The sequence below is a fragment of the Saccopteryx bilineata genome, chromosome 4, assembly GCF_036850765.1.
Source record: "Saccopteryx bilineata isolate mSacBil1 chromosome 4, mSacBil1_pri_phased_curated, whole genome shotgun sequence".
NCBI lineage: Eukaryota > Metazoa > Chordata > Mammalia > Chiroptera > Emballonuridae > Saccopteryx > Saccopteryx bilineata.
In genome coordinates, this window is record NC_089493.1 from 207919694 (window position 1) to 207942647 (window position 22954).

Below are 22954 nucleotides of genomic sequence, written 5' to 3' on the forward strand. Positions count from 1 at the left end.
TTCATGAATTAAAATACTTTTTAAATTTTTATTTGCCTTTGGTTGATTTTCGCAGTCTGGAATTTTTTTTTGGTAGTTTTTCAATTTTATACTTCTTATTAAGGGAGAAGCTGTGCTGACCTCTGCATTCTACTATAGTTGGAAGTCTACTCCTGTTCTTATCTATTTATAGAACTATTCGTAAAAGATTATACAAATATACCATACTATAATTCCTATTGTAAGTGGATCAACACAGCATAGCTTAGCTTTTTATTTTTTTATTTTTTATTTTTGCTTAGCTTTTTAAAACCAAAAGCATCTTTCCAAAAATATATAATTTAAAATCCAGTTTAAACTTTTAATTTTTAAAGAGTTTTTCATGTTAATATATTCTGTCTAATTACACAGATATAAATTTACAGTAAATGATTTTAAAAAGTATAAGTTCTTTTTTTCCAGATGACTAAATATGCATTAAAGAGATGTCCAAACTGTTCCTAAAGGTGCTTTTAAAGTATGAAAGTCTCTATTATTTAAAAAGCTATTTCACATGAGCATTACCATGTATTTTATTGTATTAGAACATAACCTTAAATGCTAATATGATAGTTTTTAGGTTGTGTGAGGAAAAATTAATATTAAAATGTATATTACTGAAGTACTTTGAAGTACCTGAGATTTCGTTTTAATTTAAGTTCATTTAAATTATTTTTCATTAATTTCTTTCTGGATATCAATATATTGACAGTTCTCATCATAAATGTTCACTTAGATTTACTTATTTATTTATTTTGCTAAGACATCTCTTGTCTTCAGTTATAATCAGTTGTCAAGTGTTCCTAACATTTAGACATAGGTCAGTAATATTTTTACCATTCTGCATAACTCTATAGAAGCTTCTTGTTTTTAGATATTGAAATTGGGCTATATTATAGGCTTTCATACACTTTATGCTGGATGTCTGGGTGCCAGTTGTCTTGTCTGTTAGATATCAATCGGTTAAATAATAATAGCCAACTATGTGCTTATTATGTCAGGCACTATTTTTAACACTTTTCTGATATTTTCTCATTGAAGGATAATAATTAATCTATGAATTAGATACTATTAGTCCCACTTATCAGATGAGGAACTAGAGACATAAAATGATGAAGGAGTTTGCCCAAAAGTTCACAACTCTTATGCACTGGAGCAGAACTTGACTCCACACAGTCATAACGACAGCGCCCATGTCTGCTCTTATCCACTTGCTGTATGGACTGAGCAAAAGATGACTTGTAGAAGAGAAGTCCAAATCTTCACTGAGCAGCATCACATGAGTAGAGTTACAGGGCCTACTTCTGCTTAGGAAATGGTCTCCTGAAATATCAAGTGTGCATATCTCTCTTGGATGTATGTTATATTCTGATATGGTTCCTCTTTTTTTTTTTGTTTTTTGTTTTTTTTTCTGAAGCTGGAAACGGGGAGGCAGTCAGACAGACTCCCGCATGCGCCCGACCGGGATCCACCCGGCATGCCCACCAGGGGGCGATGCTCCGCCCATCCGGGGCGTCACTCTGTGGCGACCAGAGCCACTCTAGTGCCTGGGGCAGAGGCCACAGAGCCATCCTCAGCGCCCGGGCCATCTTTGCTCCAATGGAGGGGAAGAGAGAGACAGAGAGGAAGGCGCGGCGGAGGGGTGGAGAAGCAGATGGGCACTTCTCCTGTGTGCCCTGGCCGGGAATCGAACCCGGGACTTCCGCATGCCAGGCCAACGCTCTACCACTGAGCCAACCGGCCAGGGCCAGATATGGTTCCTCTTTTGAGGTTTTATAAAGAAGTAAGTTCTTTACTCTATGATGAAGCCACTCCTTATGACAGCCACCAAGTCATTAAGAAAACCTGAGTATGACGTGCTAAGATTCTCAGACACAGGCTTGGGTGGTGGTTGTGAGTGCTTCCATTCAGCATGCAGGCCAGGAGGAAGGGCACAGGCATGGGCTCTTCCTAGTGTCCCCCTTGGGCCTGGGACTCCTAGTATTGTGACACCTGCTGCTGTGTGTGTTTATTTTCCTTTCAGTATTCCCAGGCTTTTCACAGTTTTGTTTGAAGAGTCCCTCTGCCTCAGCCGTGGGCTTGGACTTGAGTTTTTAATAAGCTGGAGTTTCCCCACGAGCCTGAAAGTGGCTGTGGTAATTGTCAGGGGTCGCCAAGGGGAGAGGAGTCTCAAGGATGAGTGGAGGAGCTGAGATTGAGCTGACTGCCCATTCGGGCCATTTCTATCTGATGCCATCTTGGCAGGTCTAGTTTCCATTTGATTAAAGAAGTTAATATATCTTCTCATCAGTAAGTTTTGGTTACAGCTCTTCATTGCTTTCTATTGGTTACTACATAGTAATTCAAAAAGAATTTAGAGTAAATTTGGCTTTTTAAATCTCAACCCTCCAGCAGTTATTATTTTAGTCCAGAATAATCCTGAAGTTAGTTTGCATTTTCTATGCATATTTCCTGTGCTCATTCCCGTTTACACTTCTGCCCTCACCACTTGTCCCCAGGCCTCTGCACTGTTGTTTTATTCTTGTCATTCTGATCTCTGTTTCAAGATCTTTCCTTCAGTAAAGCCTTCCCTTTCACCAAATCAATGCCTTAGCACAGTCCCTGCAGAATCATGTTACTCCATTTTCTTTCTTTCGCAGCACTTATTAGTATCTGGATTATCTTGTTTATTTATTTGTTCTTTGTGTCTATTGTCGGTCTTCTGCAATGGAAGTAAGTTCCATGAGATCAAGGACTTTATCTTCGAGATACAGTGATCTGTATAACTATATCCAGAACTGTTCTTGGCAGATACATAACAGATGATCAATAGAGAGGTGTTTAATGAATAAACATTAATTTAAGGCAGGTAAGGGAAGCCAGAATGAATTGGACAGGAGGACTTGCCAGAGAGAGGCCTAACACATCTGGGCTGTGACTGGGGGGTCTGGTTAGGGATGTGCTGGAGAGAGGGAGCTTAGGCTCCACTGTGAGAATCAGTCTACCGCAAAGACATCTGCACGTGGCTCTCAGGGAGACATAATACCAGTCCACACCTAGTGGATAACTTAACCCTCCCCACACGTATATAGCTCGAAATCCCTGTACCCAGTGTCTCCGATAGAAGAGGAACTGTCCCTCCCATTTCTGTGAGTCGGTGTGTGCACACATAGGCAGGCATGAATGTTTGGGGCTGGTGAGACGGGGCAGCAGAAATGAGCACAGTAACCCTCCTTATGGAGAGTCCTGAGCTCAACTTCACCTGGATGGGCTGCGAGGAGGAGGACCAGGAGCAGGCAGGCTGCCCCCATCCTAAGCTAGCCCACAGGCTTGTTTTATTTGGCCTGCAATACGTTTTTTAAAAATTGTGTCAACATTTAAATTTAGGAGGTTTTACATAAAAATCTGGATTTCTAGGTTATTTTGACAAATGAGAAGGCCTGGCATACTGAACCTGCATTCTCACATGTCACACTGACTAGAGCAGGGTAGCATGCCCAGGCTCGGCTGGGCACACTCTCCCGTCCCCCACAGGCCCTGCCGGCGGGCTTAGCTGGCCTGGCAACTTCAGGTCACCTGCATGGTCTTTGTAGATATCTGTCTTAGTTTCTTTGGGCTGCTATAACAACACACCACAGACTGGATAGTTTGTAAACACAGAAACTTAGGTCTCATTGTTCTGGAGGCTGGGCCTCTGAGTGAGATCAGAGTGCAGCCTGTTTTCTCGGCATGTCTTCATGTGGTGGAAAGGGGCACGTCTACTCTTTGGAGCCTCTTTTTAAAAAAAATTTATTAATTATTAAAGGATAGTTGATATATAATATACTGCCCACAAAAATTAAGGGATATTTCAAAATAAATATGAAGCAATATAAAAAAATTTGATTTTTTTATTAAACAAGAACATCAGAAAAGCAAACGATAAGTCAAAGAAAGGCATTCAATTATGCAAATGAGATGCAAAACCAACTCTTATTTCATTGGTGAAAATACACTGTATAAAAGGCTGAAAGTACTGCAATATCTGCATGTTCCCTGATCCCCTCATTTTTGTGAGCAGTGTATTATATTAGTTTCAGGTGTACAACAGAGTGATTTGACATTTATATACATTATGATGTGATCACCACAGTCTGTAACCATACAGCTATTATATTATTGACTACTTTCCCTATGCTGTACATTTCATCCCGTGACTTATTTTGTAACTGAAAGTTTGTACCTCCTATTCATCTTCACCCTTATTATCCATCCCCCTCCCCTCTAGCAACTATTAATTTGGCCTCTGTATCTGTGACTCTGTTTCTGTTTTTTGTTGCTGGTGGTTCATTTTGTTTTTTTAGATTCCACATATAAATGAAATTACACTTCTATATTTATTACTCCTATATTTATTACAGCATTATTTATAATACATAGCCAAGTTATATAAGCAACCTTGGTGTCCATTGGTAGATGAATAGATAAAGAAGAGGTGGCATATATATTGGAAATATTACTTGGCCATAAAAAAGAATGGAATATTGCCATTTGTGACAATATGGATGGACCTAGAGAGTACTATGCTAACTGAAATAAGTCAGACAGAGAAAGACAAATACTGAATGGAGCCTCTTTTTTAAGGTCCTTAATCTCATTCCTGAGGGTGCCACTCTCCTGACTAGTCACCTCCCAAAGGCCCCTCCTCCTAATACCATCACATTATGCTTTAGGATGTCAACATATGAATTTGGGGGGACACAAACATGTATAGCACAGCAGTATTTGAAGTTGCAGTCTCTGGCATAATGTTTAATCCATAATGTAAATGCGCAATAAATTTATTATCACTCACTGTTTTTGTTTTGGTAGAATTTGTGCATAGGTCATTCACTACATAGAAACCTTTGAAGGCTCCTCATTGCTTGCCAAATGATGTCCACATCCCTAACCTGGCAGCAGTCTGAGCTATATCTTGTATATAGTTGTTCTCTTATAAAGGCAATGGAGTTCCACTGTATGAACTTTTTACAGAAACATCCCTATAAACTTGGGAGAGACAGAAGGAGAGAAACAGATAAACAGAGAAACTCAGAAATAGAGTTAAATAATGCAACTTAAATAATGCAAGCCATTCTCCCTCCCTTCTCTGCGAGCCTGTTCTGCCCACTGAACTTGTGCCCATTAGCAATGAATACACTGAAGCCTGAAACAATCAACATGTTTACAAAATTTATGTGAATTATTTTGGTCCCATTGCCACTAACAAAGAGATGAATGAAATACATTGCTGAGGTGGTCAAGCTAACTGGGCTTCACAGATGTTCTTGGAGAAAGACTGAAGAATAAGTAAAGACCAGAGGGAAACACTAGCTGACAAGGAGTTAGAGGGAACTGGTAAAAAGTTATCTACAGTTTCTCTTGAATAAACAAAGTCATGTGCCCTCCTCTAATTGACTGGGCTACTTTAGCAATGTGTAACTCCATCTCACACCAACTTCTCATATTTTAATTATAAATTACGTTTCAAAAATGAAATCAATTTGTATCTTAATTTGATTACTTGGGATTTAAAAGCAAACCTTTATGTTAAAGGAGTAAACCAGATTATGTACTTTGATGCTTTTCAAACTAACTCACACTGTCTGTCTGGGCCGACCCGATCCTCACAGGAGCACCCTGTTCTTGGGCAACCCTTTTTTGTACTTCATCCCTGCAAGACGACTGAATTCATGACTCCCGTGTTAAAGAATTCTCAGAAAATCAATAGGTAAGAACACCATCAAGATACATTGGCTTTAGCTCTTACTTTAAAAGTGTAAATCTCTTTATATGACTCTGAAAGCTAAGCTAAAAAAGAAATATTCTTTGTAATAATAATAATGGCTAACATTTATTGATTTTTACTGTGTGCTAGGCGCGGTTCTATTTTAGATATATTAATGCATTGGGTTTTTATAATGCCCCTATGAGCTGAGTTCTATTATTTTACCCAGTTTACAGAGGAGGAAGCTAAAGCCAAGAAGGGTTAAATGATTCAGCCAAGGTCACAAAGCTAGTTAAGTGGTGGAACTGGGACTTCAGAATTGATAAACCAGGCATTTTGCCTTAGAGCTGGCTCTTCATCACTGCATTCTACTACCTTAGCAAATGCTATAAATTTTAATGTAAAATTGGAATCATCAAGGGGAGTCTAGAGTCCCACTGCCTTCAACCACCTTATTGAGGGACCCTCACAGTGTTTTTGGAGCTTGAGTCCTTGACAAGCAATGGGACTGGCATTTGGAAACGCTGGGATTTCAAGAGTTAAGCACACATCTTTGAAGAAAGCTTTGTTTCTTTTTATTGTTGATAACTGATTTTCTAGTATTCATCCAAACTACAATGGAAACATTAGAATTGCCTGTATTTTCACTTGTTTCCCAGAAATGTCAACTACATCATGTCTTGGCTGAGCCTTGTTGGGCCAGTTGTTGGGCTGAATCTACCTCTGAGTTATGCCAGAGCAGCACCTCAGGATGAATGAAGTGTCTGTTGACCAGGTAAAAAGGAAAGGCTGGACTGAATATTTTGCTGTTAAAAAGATCCGGTGTCTCTGTTGCACTTCCGTACATTGTCTGCGCTGGCCCCACCATATATTAATTTAGCTTTCATGTTTAATAGGCCAATCACTTATTTGTTTCTTAAAATTTTCCAACCAACCTGCACCCAATTATTTAGGAAGCATTTTACTTTGCTATAAGTGACACTCATGCAACAAAGGACAGAGTGGTTTTATTTTAGAATTGATATTCATGAAATAAGTCTTTACTGCTCAGTTAACCTTCTTTTATTTTCTTCGTTTTTATTTTGTTCTTGTTCTTCAGATTCTCCTATTAAGTGAAAGCTTAGAAATTACAGCAAGAAGAACGCTGGAAGTTTATGTGGCTGACCCTGGTCTTAATAGGACCAATGCCTGGAGTTTTCAGCTCACCAAGATTTTGACGTGAATTTTTTTTCCCCTTGGAAGCAAATGTCTGCAGCAGCTGATATACCACATATGTAGAAGAACCAGAAACTGAATCTAACTTGATAATAGAAACATCATTAGGGCATTTTCAAGCTATCCCTTCCTGTCTCTGAGCCTCGTTTTCTTCATCTTTAGTATGAGAATAACAAGATATGTCAACAGAGTTGCTGTGAGCACCACGTGAGGTCATTAATACATGAAAAAATATTGTAAAGTATTATACCTGTATTCATGAAATGCTCTCCTTTCTTACACTTTATTGTTATTTATCCAGTCTGCCAGTAAATTGACTTGCCAGTAAGGTCTTAAGATGGACCTAATCTGGACAGTTTTTAGGTAGGAGTTGCTGTTTTGGCTTTCATTTTAACTTGCTAGGTTCTGAAAATAAGCGAAAAATGCAGTCAGCTCTTTAGAGCATCTAGTTTAGTGTCTGTTAGTCCGAGATGCACTCTAGAATCACCTGGGGCTCTTTTACCAGTACACAGGCTGGCCACCAGCTTCCGAAACAGCTTCTCTGGGCGATTTTGACGCACAGGCTCCGGGGGGAATTCTGGTCTGGATGTGCTTTTAGTGTGGCATTTATTTGCAGTTTTGGTCTCCAACAGGTCTTTTCAGATTCTATATATCTCTCCAACAAGTTGGACTGACTTCCTAATGGGGATCTGGGTATCGCCCCAAGACTTCCTGATAGCAAGGCAGTCCAAGAGACGTTTGTTCACAAGGTGGCCCCAGGGTAAGTGGTTAGGGTGAGGGGCTGATCTGCTGGTGAATGAAAGAGAACTGTCACAGCTCTTCCAGTCTGTTGGTAAGGGCTGAACTCTCAAGACCAGACGGAGTGGAAGTAGAGAAAGGGTTAATCCTGACTGCTAGAAAAGCTAAAGTAAATTTTTAAATGCTGAGCTGCAAATATTCATGCTGGGATGAGAGCCTGCTTACATGCTTGCTGGGCATTTTGGTATTTACCACTTAACTTTCCAATTTCTCTAAGGGATTTCCCCCCACTCTTTCTAATGTAAAAACAGATTTCTCAGCAGGTCATTTCTGGGGTTAAATATATATGTGTGTGTATATATATATATATATTTCAGCTGGATTATGTACTGGTCTGGAAATATTAGTTATCTTTTGCTAACAGATTCTGAGATGATAGTAGCCTATCAGTTTGGGGCCAGTGTGTATTTTCTTTTATAAGTTAAAATTTTTTTTTTCTGTAATTGATGGGACCTGAAAATTCATGCATGGTGGAAGAAGTTCTGATTCACTCCTGTGGGTTATAGAGACCCCTTCCCTGTGTGGGTCCCTTTCCTCGACAGCTCTATTTCTTTTCAGATTGTTTTTCACTTAAAAAAAAAAACTTTTATTTTTGGTGGATAAAAATTTTTGTTTTTAAAAATGCAGTTATATAACTGTCATCCCAGCTAACATTGGAAAGAAATTTGTTTGTCAAAGTAACAGTTCTTTCTCTGGAATATGAGGACATTTTCCTCTGGTTTCCTCTCTAGCTAATAGAGCCCGGTCAGTCAGAAGTAAGGCTGGTTAAATCTGCAAGCAGGCAGTCTCCTAAACTCTGCTTTTCCTGTGACCTTGGAAACATTGCTTCAGCCCTTCAGTCCTCTGCTTCCTCATTTGCAAAATGAGAATGTGAATTCGAGTAGTTAAAGTAATCACATTTGCATTTTAGAAAGAACCTATAATTTTAAAATGACTACTGCATAAAACTAACCACGCACCCACTATCAGTTTTTCCACCAGCAGGTACTAGCTCATTGGCTTTAGAAGGGACAGGAGTGCAGAGGCTGGGAGGATGCCAAGAGCGGTTTTCAGTTGTGTCCAGAGCCTTCCAAAACACACATGCTCCTGTCCCCAGAGGCCTGAGTCCTGACTTACTGTTTACCTGGGCGAGTCACTGTGCTCTCTGAGCCTCTGTCTCTTACTGTATTAAATAGAAGGAAGTGTATTGGATGAAGTGAAATCAATTTACTTTATAACTAGTATTTTTTAATGAAATAGAATATCTGGGAGAAACACTCCCTGTGACCTCCCTTTACCCTCACACCACTGCCACACTTCTGACACCAGATGTTTGGGTTTTCCACACATCAGACAATTCTGTGACACCAGCTAGTTGTCCTACCATATAATTCAGTTCTGTCAGTCCCTGATGCTGTCTACCTGGAGTTTGCATCAGGTCTTATAGGTCAAGAGTTCAATCCCATGAGACACCCCCATTTGAGACTCCAGTCTCAAGTCCTAGGTTGTCATCTGTACTTTTAACCAACCAGACTTAAATTGGAGTTCCCAATACCCCCTCCTTCAGTACAATAATTTGCTAGAATGGCTCATAGTTCTCAAGGAAACACGTTTACTGGTTTATTATATAATAAAGAACGTGACAAACAGGAAGATGAAGACATATATAAGGCAACATCCTGAAGAGTCCCCAGTGCAGGAGCTCTGCCCCATAGAGTCCTGGCACGCAGATGCATTCACCGTCCTAGAAGCCCTCTGACCCTGTGCTTTGGGGATTTTATAGAGGCGTCCTCGCATTGGCATAACTGGTCACTCACTCCATTTCTGTTGCCTCTCCTCTTCCCTAGTGATGGGGAATGGGGTTGAAAGTTCCAAGCTTCTAATAAGAGCTTGGTTTTTCTGGTGATGACCAGCCCCCATCCTGAAGCCATCCAGGAGCCCACCAACAGTTGCCTCATTAGAATAAATGACATTCCTATCACCTAAGAAATTTGAAGGATTTAGGAGCTCTGTGTCAGGAACTGGAGTCAAAGACAAGATAGAACAAAACATGCCCCTAGTGTTCTTATCACTTAGGAAATTACAGGGTTTAAGGAGCTCTGCGCCAGGAGCTGGGGCAGAGACCAATACATACATATTCTATTATTTCACAAAGCCATAGGATAAAGTGTATTGCACATGTAAGAATATTATTTGTTTTGTGAAGCTTTGGTTTTAACTACATCAAATATGTATCTCTACCTGTGGATATGTGTGTGTTTACTAGGTTGTGATGAAATTGTATTTCTAACTTCAGAGAACAAACTGATTTGAAAACTAGTAGATAAATAAACTCCCTTCTAATTCTAAGACTCTTCTTTCTTCCTTATATTGCTGACCAGTAGGTTGCTGAAAGTTGTTCTAGAAAGATATAAGAAGTATTGAACTGTTATTATGCACATAGCACTGGAGTACTTTAATATGTACATTGGTCCCTGCAGCTACCCCTCTGGATTTTTATAGGACTTTATTATAAAAGTGCTTTCACATTTCTATTCTTTTTTTTTTTAAATATACTTTTTTTTAAGATTTTATTTTTATTTATTCATTATAGAGAGGGCAGAGAGAGAGAGAGAGAGAGAAGGGGAGAGGAGCAGAAAGCATCAACTCCCATATGTGCCTTGACCAGGCAAGCTCAGGGTTTTGAACCGGCAACCTCAGTGTTTCCAGGTTGACACTTTATCCACTGCGCCACCACAGGTCAGGCTCTATTCTTAAATTTGGTAGTCTTCTTTCAAGCGGTAATTTAAAGCCCCTGCTTTTGTTCAACCTTTATGTTGTCAATAGCGACACCTAGCGGTAATACAGCCCTGTTTGAGGTATCCCGTAGCATTAGAGCTGAAAGTGATATTAGAGATCACCAAGTCCCATTATTTTTAAACAACTGAAAACTCACATGTATTCATTTATACCAGGGGTCCCCAAACTTTTTACACAGGGGGCCAGTTCACTGTCCCTCAGACCGTTGGAGGGCCAGACTATAAAAAAAACTATGAACAAATCCCTATGCACACTGCACATACCTTATTTTAAAGTAAAAAAACAAAATGAGAACAAATACAATATTTAAAATAAAGAACAAGTAAATTTAAATCAACAAACTGACCAGTATTTCAATGGGAACTATGCTCCTCTCACCGACCACCAATGAAAGAGGTGCCCCTTCTGGAAGTGCGGAGGGGGCTGGATAAATGGCCTAACGAGGGCCGCATGCGGCCCGCGGGCCGTAGTTTGGGGACCCCTGATTTATACCTTCATTCACTAACTTTACATGAGGATAAGCAAATATCATGGCCTTTTGACTTCTTGGATTGTTTTGAAGTTTTTCAAATACTCAGAAATCACTGTTAACTATGATATAACCACGAGGGAGAAATCTAATAAAGCATGCCATGATAGGTTAAGGGAAAATCAGAGTCCAGTATATATGGCCTTTGGAGCATTGTTATTTACACTTGTATGCCAGATCTTCAGGGTGTAGCATGGGGCCTGGTACTTGGTAGTATTCAGTACATCACTGGGGAGTATTTGTGTATGTAGGTGATCACTGAGTCCAGGGGAAGCCTGCCATGGTCTCCTTTCAGCAGGAGCTGGGACTGGACTGGCTTTCCTCTTTGGGGAACTACCACCTACTCCATCTTTGAGAAGATTTCTTTCCCCTGACACCAGCAGCAGAATGGGATGTGGTCTCCTTAGCCCCTTCCTTCAATAGATTGAGAGAGAGGGAGGTGCCCAGGCTTTTTCTGCTTATTAATTGGGAACTGGCTAAATAAAATGTGGTTTTGTACATTAAAGGGAATAATTTCAATCCTATATATCAAAATAGTCAGTTCTCATAGATTGAGTTAAAACAGAGAAAGACTAGATGCTAACATGCACTCAGCACTATTTTATATCAAAAATACACAAATACCACACATTTTCTATAGTGCATTTTAATATATATATAAAAATAGCCTAAGCAGCGGCACAGTGAATAGAGCATTGAACTGCGACACGGAGGACCCAGGTTTGAAACCCCGAGGTCGCTGGCTTGAGCGCAGAGTTATCCGACTTGAACACGGGCTCACCAGCTTGAGCCCGGGGCCGCAGTCTTGAGCATGGGACCGTAGAAAAGACTTCATGGTCGCTGGTTTGAAGCCCAACATCGCTGGCTTGAGCCCAAGGTCTCTGACTTGAGCAAGGGGTCACTCAGTCTGCTGTAGCCACCCGGTCAAGGCGCATATGAGGAGCAATCAGTGAACTAAGGAGCTGCAACTAAGAATTGATGCTTCTCATCTCTCTCCTTTTTTGTCTGTCTGTCCCTATCTGTCCCTCTCTCTGACTCTCTCTGCCCCTGTCAAAAAAATAAAATAGTCTGGAAGGACACATGCCAAACTTGTGAGAAAGGTTAGTTATGTAAGAGGGCAGAGAGAGGGAACTTGGACTGGAAGTGACTGAAGACGACTGGCTCTTTCTGTAATGCTCCACTTGTCCATCCAGAGACTGAAATTCAAAGTTCATTCTAAAAAAGGATTTTAGTCCTCATAATTTGGAAACCACAGAGACATTTGAAGGAGAAAATTTTAAAATTGCTTAAGTATATATCACCCAGGGAAAAGTGTAGTTAAAATATTGATAAATTGCCTGATATTAGATTAAACATTTAATTAAGACCACCCTGTATTTGGTTTTACATTCTGATTTTTCCCACTTCACATTATATTTGGGAAATTTTACCATATCATTTAGTGTTCTTTGAAAACACAACTTAAAATGACTAGTATTTCTTCTGTATCAGATTGTACCAAGTAACTTTACTATTGTTTGGATTTCAAGTGATTTCTAATGCTTCTCTGTTCATATAACAGCCACTCATTGGGCGCTTCCTGTGTTGTGGCCTGTGGTAGGGGTCTAGTGGTCAGTAGAGCAGAAGAAGCCCCTCTGTCAAAGAGCTTTCAGAATGTAATACAGGGAGAAGCCTGTGCAGAAACAGTGGCTGCTTTTTGTATCTTTTAAGTTATACTGTCATTAAGGGAATGAGCAGATCAAGAGACAGGAGTGTCAACTCTGGATGTTGCTAGGTTGTGCACCAGTAAGGCTATCCCAATTTACATTTCCAGCAGCAGTCCTTTTTACCATTTAAAAAAATCTTTGAAAAAGAATTTGCTTTAAATTTTGCATTTACTATTGAATGACACATTTTCCCTCTCTTGTCTTGCAAACATATGCGTGCATTCTCAGCTTCGCTTCCTCCAGACTGGTTGTTTCCCAGTGGCGCTGGATCCACTCGCGGGCTCACATCTGTTTTGCTGCAGTTGGAGCTGACTGTCCATGTACTGGATCTGGTCCAACCAGAAGCATGGAGTTAAATAATTAGGATGTATATGTAATTTGAAAGAAATGTTATAGAAAATCTCATACGTACTTTACAGTACAATAAATCCTCACATACTTCAAATCAGAATCAGCAGGTACCACAATTATTGCCATGTTTGCTTCATTTAACCCTTTTACTTTATATTTGTTCACACATGTGTAAATTGCAGCCATTATGTCATTTGTTTTTACAGGTGCAGTCTGAATATATTTTATTTGATGTATTTTATCCTTTTACTCCATTCTTTGATGTTAAAAAAATCTTTGGGTTTTTGTCCTCTGCTTTTAAACCTGAGGGTGGAACTTTACGTCCTCTTTCTGATTCTGCCTTGACCCCTGACCTGGGGGAACTTTTGTCTCACATGGTCCACTGTTCCACAATTAGTCAGCCAGTGTGACCACAGCAGAGTGTGAAATGTGCATTTTGCAGGCTCCGCAGACTGGTTCGTCCGCTCACAGGTCCTTGCACATTGGGGACATTTCATAAACAATGTCAAACCACAGGCAACTTCTCTAGACTGTTCTCAGCTGTGATCAAAATAGAAAATTATGTAATATGTGACCAAATCTACTCACTGGTATACAGATTTAAACAGTAGGTGGTGTCTTGAAAAGGAACCCCTTTGAAAATCTAAAAAAATGTATAGAACCCATTTTCAGAAAAATGTGTGTATATATGTGTGTGTATGCATACACAAATATAGCTAATACACAAACACACCCACAGTCCCCAACTTTCGACGCTTTGATTTAGGACTTTTTGATTTTACAACAGTGTGAAAGACATGCGTTCAGGAGAAAATGTACCTCAAATTTAGAGTTTTGATCTTTTCCCGGGCTAGCAATATGCAGCTGCAGCAAAGCGCAGCTCAGCTCCCAGTTACACGATCAAGAGGGTAAACAGCTGATTCCTGTGTGCTGTGTTGCCAGCATTTTTTGGATACTGTGTTTTATTTTTGCATCCTATCATGTCTACAAAATGTCCATCTATTTCTCCTGCTTCTGGGGAGAAGAAGGCAATTACTTTTGAGATTAAACTCAAGATAATTGCCCAACTGCAGGCTAATTATAAGTGTTTTGAGCATGTTTAAGGTAGGCTAAGCTAAGCTATAGTCTTTGGGTAAAGTTATGTATATTAAATGCATTTTCTTATTTTCAATTTATCAGGACACAATCCATCATAAATCGAGGAACGTGTGTGTGTGTGTGTGTGTGTGTGTGTGTGTGTGTGTGTATCATAAAATTCTGCAGTTCCTGGAGGTTCCTGGACCCTACAAAATCTATAGTACAAGTCCTAGATCAAGAATCAAGAATCCTGGTCAATAAATCCCATTCACAATGTCTCTCTTCTATTACACACACATATACCATGAGCAGGAGAAGGAGGGGTATAGTGACAGGAGAAAAAAACTATCTGATTATAAACATAAGAGAATGTGTAAAATACAGAATGAAAGTGGTCTAACCTGCAAACAGACACCAAACAGAACATTGGAAGCTGTCAGACTATATAGAAAAAAAATCTTATAAGGTGGATAAATAAATTCACAAAGATGTTGGGGGAAAAAGAAATGAGAAAACTATTTCATATCATTGTTTCTAAAGCAGATGTTAATGGACAAAACATGTTTCAAGAAGTAACATTTCTCTTAACTGTTCTCAGCTCTTATTAAAGTGAAAAGTTAATGTGGCTTACTTTGCCCACTATTGTACCCATTTAGATATTAGCTGGTTGCTAAAAGAAGCAGAAAAACATTATAATATATTCATTAGCATTTATGCTTATTTGAAGATGTGATATGCTCAGTATGTCCTATACTTTTAACAAAGCCACGTAATGTGACTCCTTGTTTTATTTTTTCTACATTAATTTTATTTTTTTCTATTTCTAATTAACTAGAGTGACAGATTTTAGAAAGCTAGACTTAAAAAAACACACAAAAATGCCCAACATTGTGAGTAGACTAGAGTACAGAATTTATGTCAACAATAACTTTACCATAAATAATCAAGCAGATCACCAGGTAGTGAGCTGTGGAGACAGCTGTTCCTCTGTGACTGGAGATCTGAAGCAGGGACCTGGGGCCGTGACTTCCCCTCTGCTGCGGGAGAGCTCCTGGACCTCCCAGTTGCTGTGTGAATGCTGCAGGTCATCAGAGAAGCAGTGTGTCAGAGGAAAGCGTTTTGATGAGGGCTCACCATGCCTGAAGTTCTGAGGGTTGTGTGTGAGGGCCCCTCCTTGTTGCAGATGCACACCACATATTAAAAGCTTAGGCGCCACTCTGAATGAGAGGGTGGCTGTGTGTGTGAATGTTTGGAAATATTGGTCATCTGCTACTCATGAGTCCCTTCAAATGTGTCACTTTAAAAATGGTTTTCCCCATGAGACAATTTATGCTTAATAACAATCAATTGTCATATGTTTTAATGCCTTGCTCTAAAACTCCTGTGGTGACATTATGGTGAAAATAAGGTTTAATATCTATTTCTCTTTCCCTTTCTCTTTCTCTTCACTAACAAACATAGCAGCACTTTACCAAATAGTATGGACAGGAATTGTACTAGAAACTAAGAATACTTGGTACAACCTGCCGAGACAATCTTTTAACTACAATGTCATAAAAAATGTGAGTTCCTACTTGAATGATCCACTTAAACAAATTTTATAGCTTAAAATAAAGATCATACAAGTAGCTTTTTAGTGAAATTTTATTGTAACACGGTAATTTATGATACTGGTCTCTTTTTTTGGCTTTGCACAAGGTCAATAAAGAAATGTCAAGGCACTAATATAATAATAATAAAATAATAAAAATAATGAAAAAAGAAATGTTAGGTACTTTGACAATCTTGAAATAGACTCCAGGAATTTTGTCCACAGCATGACCATTATGACAAAATCTTGCCACCAGACATTTTCCTAAAATGAAACACAAGAAATTATTATATTCAAAGATACACATTCATATCTGTATAGCTGTCAAATTTTAAAGCTGTCAGCTCTATCAAAAAATAAAAGGAAAAATCCCCATATATTTGAAGCATTATGTATTTCCCTAATAGTTTTAAATTGTTTTCAGAGCACCACTAACAGAAGTGTTTCAATATTTCCATATAAACACTCGGAAACTTTATTAATCATATTATACTACCCTCTTCCCTTCAAAAGGCACAAAACAAAAATTTACTAAATACCGAGCATCATTTATCGTAACTGGCTAAGCAGCTGCCTGTTGTTGTTTTGCAATGGGGTATGTAGATCTCCTACAGGAAGTTTCGTTTAGAGGACAGACTCTTGTTCTGATTCCAGCTGTGTCAATTACTTGGGGCAAATTATTTTTAAAATACTTAAGAACTACCATTTTTGACTTCTGATTTATAAAATGAGTACGCTGATACTCCCTCTTCCCTGTCTCCCAACCATCCCATAGTGGGGACAGGAGGGACTGACTACGTAGGGACAGCAGATTTCTCTTTACCCTAAATATTGTTTCCCAGAAGATTGGGAGTCTCTGTAATCTAACAAATGTTTTAGGGAATCCTGATGTTCTCAGGATTTGGGAACCCTTGGATTAAGTAATCTCCAGATTCTTTCGGCTCTAACACTTTCTGATTCATTTGGGCTTTGCTAGGCAACTATAAGAGTAACAAAACTTTTAAATTTTTAAATAATTTAAGACACACAAGAAATGGCCAAAATATTGTGTATAACCTCACCCAGCTTTCCCAGATAACATTCTTGACAACCAGAGAATATTTTCAAACTAGGAAATTAACACTGGTACAATACTACTGTAGTATATTAACTAAACTACAGACCTTACTTGAATTTTGCCAGCTTTTATATGCATTTTTAAAAAATATAGCACTATGAAGTTCCATCACAAGTATTGACTTGTGTCAACGCCACCACTAGCTGGACTCAGAACTCTTGTCACCACAAAGAAAGTCCCTCATGTACCCTTTCAGTCTGACTCTACCCATATCCTTAATTCTTGGCAACCAGTGATCTCATCTCTCTTGCTGTATTTTTGTCATTTCAAGCTTTTCTATAAATGAAATAATACAGGATGTGTGTAATCTTTTCAGATTGACTTTTTGTCCTCAGAATACGAGCTTCATGTAAAGTTGTTGCATGTATCAAGTTTCTTTTATGACTGAGTAGAATTTCATTTATGATGTACCACATTTTTTATATTTGCCTTCTGAAGGACATTTAGGTTGTTTCTATTTCTTGTCTATCTCAAATAAAGTTGCCATGAACACTCATACACAGGGTTTTGTGTGGACAGATACTTCATTTCCTGTCAGAAACCACCCAGGAGAGCAGTTACTGTAGCAGATCATACTTTACTTCAGAAGTAACTGCCATTCTTTTCAAGTGACTATGGCATTTTATATTCCCACAATATCTGAGATGCCTTTGCTCCAGTTCCCCAGTATTTGGTATTATCATTACTTTTGGTTCTATCTGATAGGTATATAGTTACATTTCTATAAAATCTTAATTTGCATTTTTCTAATGGCTTATGATGCTATTTTCATGTGCTTGTCATCTTTGGTGAAGTGTCTCTTCATTAGCCTGTTTGTAATAGGATTAAATTTGTTTTCCTTTGAAATTCCTTTATATACTTTGAATAGTTCTTTGTTGGATATGTGACATGCAAGTATTTCTCCAAATCTGTGATTTGTATTTTCATTCTCTTACCAAGATCTTTCACAGAGCAAGTTTTAAATTTTGATAGTCAACTTTTTAAAAAAAATTTTTTTAATTGTTTTTATTCATTTGAGAGAGAGAGAGAGAGAGAGAGAGAGACGGGCAGAGGAGCAGGAAGCATCAACTCCCATATGTGCCTTGACCAGGCAAGCCCAGGGTTTTGAACTGGCGACCTCATGGTTCCAGGTCGATGCTTGATTCACTGCGCCACCTCAGGTCAGGCTTAAATTTTTTGTGTGTGTTTTTGGTGTAATGTCTAAAAACTCTGCACCTAACCCAGGGGTCAGGAACCTATGGCTCGTGAGCCAGATGTGGCTCTTTTGATGGCTGCATCTGGCTCGCAGACAAATCTTTAATAGAAAAGATAATGTTAAAAATATAAAACATTCTCATGTATTACAATCCATTCATTTCCTACCGCTGATGTTCATGGTTGCAGGTGGCTGGAGCCAATCACAGCTGTCCTCCAGGACAACACCAAATTTTTATTGGATAATGCACAATATACACAGGTTGTTGTATGGCTCTCACAGAATTACATTTTAAAATATGTGGCGTTCATGACTCTCTCAGCCAAAAAGGTTCCCGGCCCCTGACCTAACCCTAAGTCATGAAGCGGTTGTTTTCTCCTACAAGTTCTATAGCTTTACATTTTACAGACATATGGTACATTTGAGTTAGTTTTTCTATAAGCTTTGAGACTTTGAGGTCCATTTTTTGTTAAATAGAAGTCCCCACTATTGAAAAAACTACCTTCCTCCATTGAATTGCTTTTGTATCTTGGTCAAAAATCAGTTGGTCTTCTTGTATGTTATTTATGCAATCCTTTTATTTTATTGATCTTTCCACCCCTTCTCTAGTACCACACCCTCTTGATTATTGTAGCTACAAATTTGTCTCAAACTGGATTTGTGATTTCTCCATCTTTAGTCTTCATTTTAAATATTGTTTTAGCTATTCTAGTTTCTTTGCATTTCCCTATGTATTTTAAAATTAGCTGTTGTATTACTATGGAAAACAGCTGCTGGCATTTTGCTGGCATGTTGCATACAAGGTGCCTACCTCATTTTTCTCAGCTTACAGCCAGCTGTGCCCAGTTGGGCATAGCACAGCACCAGGCATACTTCACACTGGATCCAAACGTCACCAGGCAGTGGTCAGGTTGGGGCTGCAGTACGAGGACAACACGGTCTGAAGGGACCGAGATTAGTTTCAAGCATTATGGCCCGTAGTGCCTGGGGTGGAACTGTGGGCCAGTATGTCTGTCATAGGACTTAACCGTAGGACAAGCATCCTGGGTGGACCCAGGGGACAAGGAGGAGCCATCACTGTAGGCATGGTTCCTTGTAGGCATGGTTCTTCACCCATCTTGATAGATCTGAGGTCTCAACACTGCAGGGAACTGCACAGGCTGTGTACATTCCCCCCCCCCCCCCCCCCCCCCCCCCCCCCCCCGCCCCCGGACCTCCTCCCTTCAGCAGCCCCTTTACAGTGTGTAGACCCACTTGACCCAGGCCTTCCCCGGTCTTTTCTGGTCCTGGCCCTGTGAACAAGGCCTGTAGATTTCCAGGGTTGGGTCAGGTTTGTCAACCCAAAAGGACCTGGTCTGTCTTTAGCAATGTATACTGTGTGCAACTACACACACTTAAGTACTGGGATGGAAACCAAGTCTTTACTGTATTTAATTGTTTACAGTAACATGGTGTTGCCTGGCCCAATAGCTGCATTGCTAGAGACTTGTCCCCTTACAGCAGGGCTGCAGGTTCAATCCCCGCTCAGGGCACATACAAGAGACAACGAATAAATGCATAAATAAGTGGAACAAATCCATGTTTCTCTTGCTCTAAAGTCAGTTAAGAAGATGTAAATAACATGGTGTTCATAAATTTACACCATGTTATACCAAATATTTCAGTTAAAAAAAAGGAAACTAGTGCCTCTCTTCCCTTTTGTGGAAAAAACAATCACACAATCATTTGTGATAAAAGTATGAACAGCAGTTGCCATGCTAGCGACCTCCTGTGTCTGGATGAGGAATGCAGGTGTGAGCAGAGGTTAGACTGTCTCCTGAAAGAACTCATTCTGATCTTATGGGAAATAGAAGTCTAGGAACATTTTCCAAAAACCCTAAAGCTAACACTAGCTTTTGCTGGAGCAAAGGAGCCCATCTTTACTACTGCTACCAATAGCAGTTTCTCAAACCAGACTTAAGGCTAATAAAGCCTCATTTCAAACATAAGTTACCGTTCTTTTTCTAGGGAAAATCTGAAACTATTTGTGAACAGTGAACCCCCATATACCCAACACCCACCTTCAACAATTATCAAAACACAACTCATCTTGACCATTACTACATAATCACTTCCCTTATATTGTTCCTTGATGTCAAAGATTAAAAATCTATCAGTTACTGACAAACTCAAGACACAGAGCACTTCATCCTGTACACCTGGTCTTCCCTTGAATAAACTCTTGCTCTGTGCCTTAATTAGCTAGGCATACATGCTTCCATTAAATCCAATGCCTAAATTTTGCTCTCCTAATCAGAAACACAGATACTGATCTATAGATATTTGAAAAACACCAGAGGAGGGAGTAACTTCGGGGTAGAATTTATCATAATGGGTCACAAGATGTATCCAAGGTTTTCCAAGGTGATTCCCACTAGTTCAGTGAATTTTTTAAAAAAGCCCTCTATAAGAGCGGGGAAAACTTTGTTATGAATCCCATTTACTCTAGAGAAACTGTGAATTAACTGTTTTTCCAATTTCCTAAAATTGGTAAGTCATATAATACATCTCCACGGTAGGGAAAATAAGACACGAACATACGTTAGGCATATGAAAATTTATTACTTGTTTTCATCTTCAAAATTTATGATCTTGGTCTTTCCTTCTTGCCTTTGTATAAAGCCAAAAGAGAGACATTGGCTACTTTGACAACCTTAAAGCGAACTCCAGGAATGTCACCAACAGCATGACCTTTGCGACCAAATCCAGCAACCAAAACTTCATCATTTTCCTGGAATAAAATCAAAAGTATATTCTGGTGTTGGTGGCAATCACTAAAAATGCTTCCCATATTCAAAAAAACGGGGGGAAATTACCCCAGGAAAAAGAGCTACAACAAACCAAAACCCTTACCTCAATAAAGTTCAAACAACCATCATTGGGCACAAAGGCTGTGATTTTCTTGCCATTCTTGATCAGCTGGACTCGGACACACTTCCTGATGGCAGAATTTGGTTGTTTGGCTTCAACCCCTCTGAAACAAACAGCACAAGAGTGAGTGGTATTCTGAAAATGAGTATGTTCTTTAAACACAGAACTTACTAAATATTCTGGGTTTAAATCCTGACTGCCACTAAGTTTGACTGAACTATTGGAATTAGCATTCTGTAAAGTAAAAAATTTGAGTACAAAAAATTCATGTGGCTCAATCTTAGATATAAACCTCAGACAGGAAACTTCTCTTTACCTTAGTTTTCTCAAGTAGAAAAATGTGACTGGTCCCAAACTTAACAATTTCATGGCTATCAATTGCTTAGAACGGTTCCCACACATACTGAGATTTATCTCTTATTTCATTATTACTTTCTCCCTTCCATACCGATGTTGAAATGAAACATCTTGACTTCCTGAACTCGAAGCCCTCATGTTAAACTTTCAAACAAATATACTGTAGCTACGCCAAGACCCAAGTCTGACATCACAACTTATTCAGATGTGCTTGTCTGAGTTACCACAGTAAATTAAGGGGAAGGACGCAGTGAACGTTCACTTACACTTTCTCCAGCACAATCCCTTTGGCATGGGAAGCGCCTCCGAAAGGATTGGCCTTCAGGGCTGTGCCCAAATGGGCTTTCTTGTACTGTTTATCGTGCCATTTCTGATCTCGCCGGTGGCTCCGAAGCTTCCTGGCAGTACGAAGGCCGCGACACTTGCCTAAAAACCAGAATCACCTTCGGTCCCGAGCAAAAGCCCCCGGCTTGTCTTACACTAACCTGACCTGACCTGCACGCAGGTGCTTGCACCACATCTCAGTACACAGCCCCACCTCCAAGTCTCCCTTGAAGCAACTAACAGGTGGGCACACGCGCTCCGATGAGTGCATTCTGCAAGAGTCAGGCTGCAGGCGCACGCTCAGCAGCGGCGTCGGCCGCCCTGCGCCCCGCGGGAACGCGACTCCTCTGCGGCCTGGGCCGCGTGGACCGGCTCGGCTCTGCCATGTGCCTGCGGGAGCCGCTCCCGGCTCCTTCTTCCTCCGCTCTCCCGCGGCGTCCTCCTCTCCGCTCTGCTCCCACCCGCCCGCTCGCTACTGAGCCCCTCGACTTACGGGTCCGATCCCCTCAACCCGGCGGCAACTACTCACCCATACCGGCGACGCCACGGGCCTGAGCGGAAGAGAGACACGGCGCAGGAAGGAGCCGCGAGCCTGCAGCAAGCCCCGCCCAGTCAAGGCCCCTTGCGGCTGCCCGCGGAGCGCCTAGCACGAGGCTGGCACTTCTCAGTTGAAAAAGACAATTTCCCACCACTCTCCAGAATATGCGCCTTATTTAATTTGTATTAAATTCAAATATATCTAATTTGCATCGTTTTTTATTTCTTTTTATGTGAATGCCGGAGACAAAAAGAAAATCGACTACTAATCCCAGAACTCTTTGCGCCAGAACGCTCCCGGCGCGGCGCCCGCGCTCTAGGCACAAGCACAGGGGCGGGGCTTAGTGACTAGGTGGGCGGAGCGCGAGGGCGGTGGTCTCGTCTGCGCGGCGGAGTGTGGGCCTTAGCCCGCTAGTTGGGAAAAGGAGGCCTGTGCCCCTTAACGCCTACTGATAAGCAGCATGGTAAATTGAAAACTTTTTAGGGAAGCAGTGTGACATAGTAAAAGACCAAAGCTTTGGAGGGACACAAGGCCTTAAACCCCCAAAGCGCCGTTTACTAGTTGTGCGACCTTGGGCAATCCATTTAATTAACTCCTAAACTTCAATTTGTTTTGTAGGCTCAAAGAGTTTTCCGGGTTTGGATTCATTTTACAACTACATTTTGAATTGTCATCTCTGTGCCAGGCACTGTTTTAGGCACTGGAGATACAATAGCTAAAGAGAA

At 40.2% G+C, this 22954-nt stretch overlaps 2 protein-coding genes across 5 annotated transcripts in view; one reads left to right on the forward strand and one right to left on the reverse strand.

Annotated features, from left to right (window-relative positions):
* Window positions 1-10084, forward strand: part of ATG10 (autophagy related 10) — a 446721-nt gene extending 436637 nt beyond the window's left edge. For all 4 annotated transcript variants that reach the window (XM_066273721.1, XM_066273720.1, XM_066273719.1 and 1 more), the window contains 3 exons: window positions 5649-5746; window positions 6403-6518; window positions 6843-10084. In XM_066273721.1, coding sequence (XP_066129818.1) covers window positions 5649-5746; window positions 6403-6502 — 198 coding nt within the window. In that variant the 3' untranslated portion in view covers window positions 6503-6518; window positions 6843-10084. The remainder of the gene's footprint in view (window positions 1-5648; window positions 5747-6402; window positions 6519-6842) is intronic.
* Window positions 10085-20681: 10597 nt separating this feature from the next.
* Window positions 20682-22354, reverse strand: RPS23 (ribosomal protein S23). The gene is made up of 4 exons (XM_066277736.1): window positions 22221-22354; window positions 21634-21793; window positions 20993-21113; window positions 20682-20870 (listed from the first exon to the last, which is right to left on the reverse strand). Exons 1-4 carry the CDS (start codon window positions 22222-22224, stop codon window positions 20724-20726), a joined length of 432 nt encoding a protein of 143 aa, XP_066133833.1. The 5' UTR covers window positions 22225-22354; the 3' UTR covers window positions 20682-20723.
* Window positions 22355-22954: the final 600 nt, after the last annotated feature.

What these genes read in the sequence shown, in the direction of transcription:
- RPS23 (XM_066277736.1), bottom strand. An exon ending in GGGATTGTGCTGGAGAAAGT is followed by an intron (nt 21,114 to 21,633) that starts GTAAGTGAACGT and finishes TGTTTGTTTCAG; the next exon opens with AGGGGTTGAAGCCAAACAAC. An exon ending in GTTGTTTGAACTTTATTGAG is followed by an intron (nt 20,871 to 20,992) that starts GTAAGGGTTTTG and finishes ATTTTATTCCAG; the next exon opens with GAAAATGATGAAGTTTTGGT.